The sequence below is a fragment of the Zingiber officinale genome, chromosome 8B, assembly GCF_018446385.1.
Source record: "Zingiber officinale cultivar Zhangliang chromosome 8B, Zo_v1.1, whole genome shotgun sequence".
NCBI classification, from domain to species: Eukaryota; Viridiplantae; Streptophyta; class Magnoliopsida; order Zingiberales; family Zingiberaceae; genus Zingiber; species Zingiber officinale.
Window position 1 is genome coordinate 87,348,839 of NC_056001.1, and position 13,065 is coordinate 87,361,903.

At 47.3% G+C, this 13,065-nt stretch overlaps 1 protein-coding gene across 1 annotated transcript; it reads left to right on the forward strand.

The window, feature by feature from the left end:
* The first annotated feature begins 7,847 nt into the window (after positions 1–7,847).
* Positions 7,848–10,011, forward strand: LOC122014287 (protein DETOXIFICATION 48-like). Its single transcript, XM_042570477.1, has 2 exons — positions 7,848–8,011; positions 8,112–10,011. Exons 1-2 carry the CDS (start codon positions 7,901–7,903, stop codon positions 9,654–9,656), a joined length of 1,656 nt encoding a protein of 551 aa, XP_042426411.1. The 5' UTR covers positions 7,848–7,900; the 3' UTR covers positions 9,657–10,011.
* Positions 10,012–13,065: the final 3,054 nt, after the last annotated feature.

Genomic DNA, 13,065 nt, shown 5'->3' on the forward strand with positions numbered 1-13,065 from the left:
TTGAAATGTTTATACCTTTTTGTGTAGGGATGACACTTTCTCCTTTGGAACCGGAGGTAGAAGCTTCCTCTTGATCCGAAGATGATATTCCTCCATTTGATTTTACTTGGCTTGTGGAGGTGGAAGCTTCTTCATCCTCTTCTTCTCTTGACCCGGATGTGGAGGATTCTTCTTGCTCTTGTTCTGGTGTCAATGAAGATTGCTCCCCCTCAATCCTAGAGGTGGAGGCTTCACCTTCTTCTTCATCTTTATCCTCTTGTACATGAAACAAGGAATATACTCCTTCCTTACTCTTTTGATTGCTCTCCTTTGAGGATGAAGCTTCTTGGACCTCCTCTTCAGAGGTTGAGCATCTCTCAACCTCGGAGTCCTCCTCTTCTTGGTTTTGATCCATTGAGTCGCCCTCTTTGGATTCTCCTTGATTTGGTACAGTGGAGGGGATCTCATGAATCCTTGCCAATTTGCTCCAAAGCTCCTTGGCATCTTCAAACTCTCCAATTTGCTCCAAGATGTTGCTTGGCAATAAATTGACGAAAAGCTTGGTCACTTTGTCATTAGCCTCACATCTTTGGAGTTGCTCCTTACTCCATTTGCTTTTCTTGAGAGGTTTGCCCTTGGAGTTCTTTGGAGCTTCAAAACCTTCCATAAGAGCAAACCATTGCTCTATCTCCACCATTAAGAAATTCTCGATCCTTGATCTCCAAAGATAGAAGCTTGTAGATATGTACGGTGGAGCCACCCTTGTGTCAAATCCAAATACATCTTGGAATTACATCTTGAAGTTGAGCTTCTTGAATTCTTTGACTTTGATGAATTTGCTCCAACTTCTTCACCCTCAAGCTTTGCTTGTTTTGTTTGCCCCTTCCGGCGATGATTTCGGTGAAGAGCGGCCTCGCTCTGATACCACTTGTTGGGACCGAAAAATAGCTAGAGGGGGGTGAATAGCTCGTCGCTGGCTAGGTGCTCGTCGTTGCTTGTTTCTTCAAAGATGCACAGAGGAAATACAAGAAACAAACTACACAATGCTAACAAGGTTGGTTTACTTGGTATCCACCTCACAAGAGGTGACTAGTCCAAGGATCCACATCTACTCACGCACCCTCCACTAATAAAACCCTCCTTTTCGGTAACTACCGAAGGCGGAAAAGCCTACAAGTTCACACTACAAGAAGAAGGGGAAAGGATACAAAATACAAGCACAAAGCTTACAATGAGTACAAGAAAACCCTAACCCTAGCTTTCTTCCTCTTGCAATAGATCCGCCTCTTGACTTGGAAGAACCTCCAAGAACTTCAAGAACTGGCGTGGAGAGCTCTGTGGAGTCGCTGGTGAAGATCTGAGGTCTGTAGTGGAAGCAATGCCGAAGGAAATGAACACCTGCGGCTTAAATCGACGCTAACGGTCGAATCCCGATCGATTGGAATGCTCCCAATCGATCGTGGAGGCTTTGGATCGATCCACAGATCGATCCAGAGCACCTCTGTGCTCTAGAAAAACTCCTGGATCGATCCACGGATTGATCCAGCGCTTATCGCGCGAAGCAGCAGCGTCCCAATCGATCCATTGATCGATTGGGACCTCTGGATCGATCCACTGATCGATCTAGAGGCTTTCTGTGCGCTGGGAAACTGCCTGGATCGATCCACTGATCGATCCACTGATTGATCCAGCTCTTGGTTTTTACCCAAAACCAAGTCCCAAGCCTCCCAAACCAACATTCGGTCAACCTTACCCTGTTGGTACGTCATGCCTAGCATCTAGTCACTTCCTTGACCTGCTAGGACTCCCTCACCAAGTGTCCGGTCAATCCCTTTGACCCACTTGGACTTTTCTTTGTGCCAAGTATCCGGTCAATCCCTTTGACCTACTTGGACTTTTCTTTGTGCCAAGTATCCGGTCAATCCCTTTGACCTACTTGGACTTTTCTTCATCATGCCTGGCTTCACTCACCAGGACTTCCAATCTGCCTAGCTTCACTCACTAGGACTTTTCTTCTGCCTGTCTTCACTCACCAGGACTTCTCTTCTCTGCTGCCTGGCTTCACTCACCAGGACTTTCATTTCGCCTAACATCCCAGTTAGGACTTCGCAGTCAAGTATCCGGTCAATCCTTGACCTACTTGACTCTTCTTCAATCAACCTTGTATTGTCAAACATCGAAACCCAAACCAAGACTCAAGCTTGGTCAACCAGGTCAACCTTGACCTGAGAGATGTTGCACCAACAAGTTCGACCCCCAGATCAGCAACCTATATCCGGATCGGGAGTTCGACCCCCAGATCAGCAACATGTATCCGTATAGGGAGTTCGACCCCCAGATCACCAACCTATATACGGATCAGGAATTCGACCCCTAGATCGGCAACTTACATCCAGATTGGAAGATTAAACCCCCAGGTCGGCTACAGGGGTCCTGGTTGATGGGTCCTGGTTGATAAATCGAACAGCAGCTTGACAACATTTATCTGGACCAGGAAAGAAGCTGCTCGGTCGGTTGTCCCAGACTCTTGCCCCAGTGCAAGTTATAAGTGAGCTCTGCTCTTACGCCCAACGACCGAGCTGCTCGGTCGGTTGTCCCAGACTCTTGCCCCAGTGCAAGTTATAAGTGAGCTCTGCTCTCACGCCCAACGACCAAGCTGCTCGATCGGTTGTCTCAGACTCTTTCCCCAGTGCAAGTTATAAGTGAGCTCTGCTCTCACGCCCAACGACCGAGCTGCTCGGTCGGCTTTTCCAGACTCTCACCTCAGTGCGAGTTATAAGTGAGCATTGCTCTCACACCCAACAACCTTCCCGGTTGGCTCAATCACTTTCTCGGTTAGTATCTTTTACATATAAAGTAAAGTACAACATACCTTACAGGTGTTACGGCTTACTACTATGTTGGCCTGGGGTAAGAAGAAAGTGAGGTACGCGAAATGCTTTTGTTATGTTTTCTAATAAGGCTAAAAGAATACAGATGTTTTATAGCGGTACAAACACAGACATGAGAAAGGAATACAGTCACAAAGTAGGAAATTGACTTCATTTCATAATGAGGAATTCATAGAAAGGAACATTTAGTAGTGCTCTCAATCGCTATCGGATCCAGACACTTGAGGTCCTTCCTCTAAGCAAGCTCTTGCTCGAGCCAGCTCTACCTGGGCATGATCAAGAGTGGTCCGCAGTTGATCAATGGTGGCGTTTTGTAGTCGATTCTCCTCTTTCAAAGATGTCACCTCATCCTCATGCTTCAACTTCAAATAGAGGATATGATGGAGTTGAGCGTGAATGCTTGCGCTTCCATCTTAAGAGCCATTTTTGCCCGGGTCCTGCATTTGGTCGCTCGCCATAGCTCTTCTAGTTCCTTGCAAAGGGAGGTTTGTAGATCCCGGCTCAAGGTCATATCATGTAAAGCCTTCTCGGTAAGAGCCAGCCGGCGACGCAAAGCAGACAATTCGGGGGATTCCATGAACACGTTCACAGGTATAAAGAGAATATGTGGATAGGAAGGGTGAAATACCCCCAAATCTTTTATATGGACGAGGAAGGTGAAAGGACTCTCTCGAAGCTAGAGAAGACGCTTGGGGACCAGTGTCGCAATAAAGGCGAAATCGACTCGGAAGTCGAAGAGTTAGTGTGATCTATAGGGGCGCTCAGTTGTCGCACAGTCAGGTGGGCATGTCTCACGCTGATCGAAGCATCTTCAAGTGATCAGGTCAAGCAGCCAATTGACTCTCACAACAGACTAAATGGGCAAAGGGAATCAAGCGGGATGGATTGCCCAAAAGGATGAGCCTCTCCAACTAATAAATATCAGGGTCATAGGCTAGTTCAGCAGCATAGTTCAGTGGGCATACAAAGCATTCTTTACAAAGTCAGCACCCATTACACAAGTTCAATAGTTGAGTTATTATTTATGAATTACATAAGACAAGGGATACATGCGCTGTTACAAGAATGAACGTCCTACAAGAAGGAACGCCCTACAAGTCAGGAGCCACTGAGACAACTAAAGCCCGGACAGGAGTCACTGAGACAACTAAAGCCCGGACAGGAGCCACTGAGACAACTAAAGCCTGGACAGGAGCCACTGAGACAACTAAAGCCCGGACAGGAGCCACTAAGACAACTAAAGCCAGGACAGGAGTCACTGAGACAACTAAAGTCCGGACAGGAGCCACTGAGACAACTAAAGTCCAGACAGGAGCTACAGGAGTTAGTTAAGGGATGTGGGCACTGCCACTGGAAGGAAGATCCTGAGGGTCAGAGGCCACTGGGATGTTTGAAGCTTGGGCCAGCTCTGCTTGAAGGGACCTGATGACGGTCTGTTGCCGAGCGATGGTGTCTTGTTTATCATCAAGGTACGCACGGAGGAGGGATAGCTCAGCCTCATATTTTCGCTGCAGATGTTCCTGGACGCTAAGTTGGCGTTGCAGGTCAGACTGGTATTTTTCTTTCATCGCCTTTTCAGCATGAACACGAGATTTAGCAAGGCGATACAAGGCGTCTGCATCTCGCCATGTAGCAAGTTGACGGTCTCGCTCCACAGACATATTTTTCAGCTCGCGCTCTTTCCCTGCAAGCTGTAGGGTGAGTTGATTTATCCGCACTTGAGGGGATGGCTGATCAACCTTGTCGGAAGAGGATGAATGCATTGTGTTCAGGAGAAACCGGAAGAAGGTCGAGTGACGAAAAGCAGTAAGAAATCAGGGGAAAAGAAGAATGCAAGAAGGAAGCATCGGGAGGTCTTTTTAAAGAGGAGATTGAGTACTCAGGATAAAGCAATTACGCAGACACCATACTCGATGCAACCACTAAAGCAATTAAATTATGCGGGCGCTGTACCTCAAGCAACCACTAAAGCAATTACGCAGGCACCGTACTCGATGCAACCACTAAAGCAATTATGCAGGCGTCGTACCTCAAGCAACCACTAAAGTAATTACGCAAACAGGGTATCTCAAGCGACAAGACATAAATGTTGGCACGGTATGTAGGGCAGGAGGCAGAGAACACAGAGGTGTGTATGGGTCTAGTCAGTCAGACTTGGGTCTTCCTTCGACTAGACTTGAGGGGGAGGCTTGTGATATAGCGTATGAATGTGGGGCCTGCGAGGATATCTGGCAAGGAGTCAAAGCCACAGAAGGGTCAAAAGTCACGCAAGCCTGGAGGTCAGAAGTCTAGCCCTCGTGGCTAGTCAAAAGTTGCACCACCCTAGAGGTCAAAGGACTAGCCTCCGTGGCAATGCCATCGTGGAAGTCAAGAATCAGAATTACAAGGAGGTCATGATTCCGGCACACGTGGCTAAAGTCAAAGCTTCAGTTGAAGGACTGGTCAAAGGACCGTATTTACGAGGTGAGCCGGATCTGACCTTGAAGGGAATCGAAAGTGGACCCGACCCACAGGATCAAAGTCGACAGAGGATCGGATCCATGGGTCAGATATAATCGGGGATCAGGGATTGAGTGTGACCAGGGAGCCAGCTTATGGATCAGATGGGTATACCGAATAAAACTTCCGTTGAACAGATGCAGGTCGGGGAACCGACCCAACGTCAGGTCAGGACAGTCATACCATGGATAACAGCGAACAGAGGCAGGTCAGGAAACCGACTCAACATGCAGGTCAGGACAGTCATACCATGGATAACAACGAACAAATGCAGGTCGGGAAACCGACCCAGCATGCAGGTCAGGACGTTCATACCACGGATGACATCGGACAGATGTAGATTAGGGAACCGACTCAACATGCAGGTCGGGACAGTCATACCATCGATAACAGCGAACAGAGGCAGGTCGGGAAACCGACTCAACATGCAGGTCAGGACAGTCATACCATGGATAACAGCAAATAGATGCAGGTCGGGAAACCGACCCAGCATGCAGGTCAGGACGTTCATATCATGAATGACAGCGGACAAAAGCAGATCAGGGAACCAACTCAACATGCAGGTCGGGACAGTCATACCATCGATAACAGCGAACAGATGCGGGTCGGGAAATCGACCCAACATGCAGGTCAGGACGTTCATACCATGGATGATAGTAGACAGATGAGGTCGGGAAACCGACCCAGCATGTAGGTCGGGATGTTCATACCATGGAAACAGCGAACAGAGGCAGGTCGTGAAACTGACTCAACATGCAGGTCAGGACAGTCATACCATGGATAACAGCGAACAGATGCAGGTCGGAAAATCGACCCAGCATGCAGGTCAGGACGTTCATACCATGGATGACAGCGGACAGATACAGATCAGGGAACCGACTCAACATGCAGGTCGGGACAGTCATACCATCGATAACAGCGAATAGATGCGGGTCGGGAAACCGACCCAGCATGCAGGTCAGGACGTTCATACCATGGATGACATCGGACAGATGCAAGTCGGGAAACCGACCCAGCGTGCAGGTCGGGACGTTCATACCATGGATAACATCGGACAGATGCAGGTCAGGGAATCGACACAACGTGCAGGTCGCGACGTTCATACCATGGACAACAGCGGACAAATGTCGGTCAGGAAACCAACCCAGCGTGCAGGTCAGAACATACATGCCTTGGATAGCAACAAGCGGACGCAGGTCGAGAATTAGACCCAGTGTGCAGCTCAGAATGTACAGGCTTCGAATGACGCAGATGAAGGTGGGTCAGGAGACCAGACACTATAGGACAAATAGACCTGCAAGGAATCGTAACCACCTGTCAGGGAACAATCATCACATGTCAGGGAATATTCTAACGGTGGGAGTCTCATACTCCTCTTGGTTCCTCCGCCAGCTTATAAGAGGAAGCCACGTGTCGACCACCGTCAGACAAAGCCTGACATCCGACATTCCCTGGCATTCGCCAGGTTCCATAAGCCTCAGTTGCAGTATAAAAAGGGGTGCTTTGTCCCTTACGTAGGTACTCTCACTCGTCATTTTTTACCAGTCTTTTACTTTTCGTGCTTTCTCTGTGATTTCTGGGGAAAAAGTACCTGACTTGAGCGTCGGAGGACCTGACCCGGGGACTTTTTCCCTGGTTTCTTGTCTCTAACGATCGTGTGACTCGTCTGAGTGTGTGCAGAGCAACAACGTCGTCATCATAAGCCTTTCTTTCCGTACAACCGCCCGTGTGCACCTGTTCACGGGGTACCTCGCTGATTCAGTATCTCAACGATTTTCCATCAACGTTTAGCACAGCAAGGCCCGCCCTCATCCGACTCAACTTCCGGACGAGATGAATAATCATAATGAACTTGTGCTAATATCAAATCTTGTTTTTCCCAGATTCTATTCCATGCAATGTCGTGCATTCTTCCAAACTTAGATATGCAAAGCATCAGCATTCTTCCAGCTTTTTTTTTAAAGAAGGCGACCAAGTTGAAAGAATCAAACTGCAAAGAGAAAAATAACAAAAAAGTGCCGCTCGCAAAACCTGCAGTTGCAGGGAACTTGGAATACGTGTGAGATTTGCCACTGAAGCATGCACAGACGAGAGCCTCCTTCTACAATTCAGAGTCAACGTAATGACTCACCACATCCATATCCCAACCTGGCATGATCAGATTAAGCCGACCGTCGCCGTCATAATATTCAAAAAATACAAATAAAAGCAGCAACGAAGAATTGCACGAGTAGAGAAGCTTTGAACATCCACGATTAATCAATCTATCCCATCAGGATCAGCTCAGGCTTACCTTTTGATCAGACTGGGTCAAACCATCATGCAGTCCCAGGCTCCTCCCAGCTGTGCCGAATAACGAATAGACACGCTAATTGGACCGGCCGGAAAGGCTGGTTGGACCAGTCCACTCCGGTTATCGAAATCGACGTGCGCGCGTCCTCCTATTTAAGTGCACTGCTATGCTCTGCTCCGCTCCCTGCCATTCTCAATTTGAAGAGGCAGCAAACGACGACGGTCACAGGGAGAACGAGATGTGCAACGCCACTCCACCGTCCTCTCCTCCCCCTTTACCTTCGCTTACCAAATCTCATCTTTTGAACAGCACTCCTGATGATCTCCATCGCCCTCCGAGTGTTACTGAGGTATATAAATATGTTCTACGTGCACGCATTTTGACGTGGTTGATTACTTCTGCTTTAAATCGTCGTTTAAATTGATTAATATATATTAATGTGTGATTAGTTAGCGGAGGAGATGCACGCGATCGGTAAGATATCGGTGCCCGCCGCCGTTACCGGGCTCATGCTTTACTCACGCGCTATGATCTCGATGCTCTTCCTCGGGCACCTCGGCGAGCTGGAACTGGCCGCCGGTTCGTTGGCGATCGGGTTCGCCAACATCACCGGCTACTCGGTGCTGTCCGGGCTAGCGATGGGTATGGACCCCATCTGCGCGCAGGCCTTCGGCGCCAACCACCTTAAACTCCTCGGTCTCACCCTGCAGCGCGCCACTCTGCTGCTCCTTTCTGCCTCCCTTCCCATCTCCCTCCTGTGGCTCAACGCCCGAGCCATCTTGCTCCGCTGCGGCCAGGACGAGCAAATCTCCTCCGCCGCCCACGTCTTCATCACCGCAGCCACGCCCGACCTCCTCCTCCTCTCCTTTCTTCATCCGCTCCGCGTCTTCCTCCGTGCGCAGAACATCACCCTGCCCGTCACCTACTGCTCCTTCTTCTGCGTCACTCTACACGGTCCGCTGACTTACCTTCTGGTGGTGCGCCTCCGCCTCGGCATCGCCGGCGTGGCTGCTGCCATGATCTGGACCGACCTCAACCTCCTCGTCTGTCTGTTACTCTTCCTGTTCTGCTCCGGCGCGTGCCGAGACACCTGGCCCGGCGGCCTCTCCGCCGACTGCCTTCGTGGATGGCCGGCGCTTCTCCGACTTGCTGCGCCGTCGTGCGTGTCGGTCTGCCTCGAGTGGTGGTGGTATGAGCTCATGATCCTCCTCAGCGGCCTCTTCGCGCACCCCCGCGCAGCCATCGCCTCGATGGGCATCCTCATCCAGACCACCTCCCTTGTGTACGTCTTCCCCTCCGCTCTCAGCTTCGGCGTCTCCACCCGCATCGGAAACGTGCTCGGTGCTAACCGCCCTGACAAGGCCCGCGCTGCGGCAGTGGTGGGGCTCGCCTGCGCTGTCGCGCTCGGCCTCGCGGCTACCGCTTTCACGGCGTCGATGAGGCACCAGTGGGGGCGGCTGTTCACCCTCGACGAGGAGACACTGAAACTCACGGCCCTCACGCTTCCCATCGCCGGACTCTGCGAGCTCGGGAACTGCCCGCAAACGGTGGGCTGCGGCGTGCTTCGGGGGAGCGCGCGACCTGCCACCGGTGCCAATATCAACCTAGGTTCCTTCTACCTGGTGGGGATGCCCGTCGCCGTGCTTCTTGGCTTCATCGGAAAGATGGGTTTGCCGGGCCTGTGGGTGGGGCTCCTCGCGGCGCAGGCCTCGTGCGCAGCTCTCATGGCCTTGACCCTCGCTAGAACGGATTGGTTGGCGGAGGCAGAGCGTGCCAGAGAATTGACCAATTACTCTACTTCTCCTTCGACCATTCCAATTTCTGTTCCTGATTTTAACCACATACTTGATAACACAACGGCGCTGTCTCCTAATTCCATAGAAGCAGAGAAGAAACCGACAACTCTACAAGACGTCTTATACATGATTCATGATGATGTGAAGACGGCAACTAGTGACTCAGAAACAGCTCCTCTCGTCCTCTCTATCGATTGAACTGAGTTCATTAAAAAAAAAAAAATTCTCCCTTTGGTTTTATAGTCAGGATTTTGCTAGTGAATAATCCCACTGATTCCTCTGTTTTTTCTAAAAATATCTTCTTTTTTCCCTTTGATTAAGGAACTGAAAATGCAACCAAAAGTAATGAGAGGAAGAACAGAGACAGCGACCACAAAAAGTAGCAACTTTTCACGTTGAATGCTTACTTCCCGTGCTGTTCACAAACCGGAAAGTAGTGCTGCAGTCACTTTCGGCATTTGTACTTGGCCATAGTGTCTTTAACAAGCTTCCTACATCATCCTGTCTACAGATGCTTCTCCGCCTTAAAAATTTAGCTGCAATTTCAACAAAATGTGCTTGTGTGTTGTTGCTGCACTCGGTGTGTAACATACTTAGGCTTGAACGCTCCACTTTTGCTTTCTAACATTGAACATTCTGTGGCCCTGGTTTCCTTCAACAAGAAATATCTTTGGTGAGAGTTTTCTATGACGACGTTTAACACAATCAAAATAGTTGTTCAATTGCGCACAAAACTCTAGTTAGAAATCGTACTTCCCTTTTCTTTTCGCTGTATGGTTGTCTGTAGTTTTTGTGTTGTGTTGTTGTACGCAGTTGAGAACTTTTAGCATACATGAAAGAGACATTAAGTTTCTCTGCTAGTCTAATGTACTACCCTCGTTGAATCTAATGATTGAAGAAATTTGACGAGGGACAACTTTGTAATGCTAAAATTGGCTTGCCGGTGAAATAGAAAACATTTGTAGCAGCAAACTTCATGAATCGCTTGAATGCTTCCTGATGTGGTTGGAACGACAGGCCACGTCTTAGACCCAGGAATCGAATTAGGAATCGGTCAATACAAACTCCAATCGACCCAAGATAGAGCTCAAGTTAAGTTGGCCCAAATCTTCCAAATTTCGCCCAAGTCGATTCGGCACCTATCCATCTTAAATTAAATCAACTCGGCAAGGCATCTGAACTCAACACGAGTTAGTCTGACTCATGGCAGAACTCGGGCCAAACCAGCTGGCATCGGTCGAGCTCAAAGGGAGGCCTGATTGGAGGCACGAACATAGGGTAGATGTGGCATAGGCATATCAACCAAGACATGGGAGGACGTTGTTGAACACGTCAGATATGGTGTAGACACGATTTGAGGATGTGGGAGACGAACAAGAGATATGCGCATAAAACCCGAGCAAGCCTTTTCCCACTTTGGCCAGACCGTATAAAAAGTTGCCCGCTCCAGTCAATGGAAAGAGACTCAATATACTTTTTATGTCTCTCTATTCGTCTTTTTTATTTTTCAACTATTCTTATTTGATCATCAGGGCTTGACTTGAGCGTCGGAGATGTTTCGCTTGGATCTACCTTAGTCTTCCTTCTAATCTTTTTCTAAATTCTCAGTGCTTTAGGATCGCTCATCACCGTCAGAGACTCTTGTCGAAATCACTAGTCTTTGTTGGAGGTGGACCAGTTCTTGCCGAGAGCCTTGGAGTTCTTTTCTCGCCCACCTACTTGAAATCACCCTGACAATAGTCAACCCACTAGCGATCGACCCAACATCAGCTGACCCAATAACAATCGACCCGGCACATGTTGACCTAACCATCATCGATCCGTCCTACACCCAACTTACCCAACGAACTCAACAGTTAACTCAGATGCGCCGAGTAGCCTCCCATTCCCTAATCTTAACTAAATTTTTGACGTCGTTTATGGGAACGCAAGCTAAGATGTTGAGATAAGAGACGTCAGAAAAAGTTAATGAGAACTAGGTTCTACATCATACCAAAGAGGTTGGATGGTTGTGTTATGTTTGAGAAATGTCCTAAGGCAATCACCTTATAATTTATACTATTTATTTCGATAAATAAAAATTCACTATTTCAATGGACTTCATTTATATGTTTGAATGATCTTAAACTCATTTACTGAATGTCTGCAATACGATTTATAGCATAAGAGAATTTGTGATTGGATCACAACTAGTGAGCGTCTCTACATATGTAATTATGAACGTATTGAAATATTCTCTAGTCAATAAATTGATGTATTCGGACATCATCAGTTCTGTGAGACTAGCACGAATTATACTCCTTGGTCTAACCAAGCAGCTGTTACTCACTAGTTGGAGATATTGGGATGTCAAGACTTAAACGTGGATGCTAGTTATGGTAACTAGTTCATTGGAGTGACCTGCTATAATGCTTCATATAGTTCTCTACATATATAGATATGTCTGTGAATTATTTATTATAGCTCAATTGCAAGTTTCCTCCAACTTGAGGTATTTAAGTCACATTGGTCATGGAAGCTTATACTTTGACATCTTAAGCTAAGCATCTCCTTAGATATGTGGGCTTGGGTTAATTGGGTATACGTCAAAGTGCTCAAAGGTGTTTGGATAGCTTACAAAGGATTCACAACTCCTTGTGAGGAGATGTATACTCTATGGGCACTTGTCAGGATTATTACTCAATGTCTTTGCAAAGGATCACATGTTAAGAGTATAAAACTCTTAGACATATGTAGGAGTAATTCGAATCTACAGGACGAGGAAGTAATACTTGGGCTAGGTGTGATATAGTCAGTCTAGTGGGGACAGACATATAGATCATGTCCTGAACCAAGTGGGTAAAAGATGAGTGAAAAAAATAAGACACGATTCACTATAACTGCTAAAGGGTCCAGAACTAATTCTAGAATCAACTATGATTTTTCGATTAATTAGAAATCAAGATATATTACTAGGTGTCACTCCATAATTAAATAGTTAATTATGAACGACCAAGATAAATGGGGAACATATTAGGTTACACACACTACGAGTATCTAAAAGACATAAAATAAGTTTACGAATTCAATTTTCAGATCAAGAAATAAGATATTTGGTTAGACTAGAGAAAGAAAAAATATGGAAGATATTTTGTCGGAATAAGAGCGCAAATAGATAACATCTCTTATGGAAGAGTTAGATCCTATTTGGTTTAGTAATGAACCAAATTGGTTTGGTTTAAACCAAGTTAGTTTGATTGTGAGCCAAACAAAGAGGTTAATGAGCCAAATTTTAGTTAAGGGGTTTCGACTTTTTAATTTAACTCATCAAGAGAACCTATATATTGATACTAAAGGCAGAAAATTAATAATGAATTCATTATTCATTGGCTTAGGTTTTTGGAAAAACCTAGCACCTCTACCTCTCCTCTCCTCTCGTTGTCGCTGCCCACCAAGAAGCAAAAGTAAGTTTTTCTTCCCAAGCTTCTTCGCTTTTTCTTCCTTCTCTTGGATCGCATCGCCTCCACGCTTAGGTAATACTAATCGAAGGCGAACCTTGTTGCTCACTAGAGTTGTCTTGAAGATCTCGACGTGGATACAAATAGAGGTGAGGTTCATAGATGTCACT

What these genes read in the sequence shown, in the direction of transcription:
- LOC122014287 (XM_042570477.1), top strand. Translation starts at nt 7,901, where the DNA reads ATGTGCAACGCCACTCCACCGTCCTCTCCTCCCCCTTTACCTTCGCTT. An exon ending in GCCCTCCGAGTGTTACTGAG is followed by an intron (nt 8,012 to 8,111) that starts GTATATAAATAT and finishes ATGTGTGATTAG; the next exon opens with TTAGCGGAGGAGATGCACGC.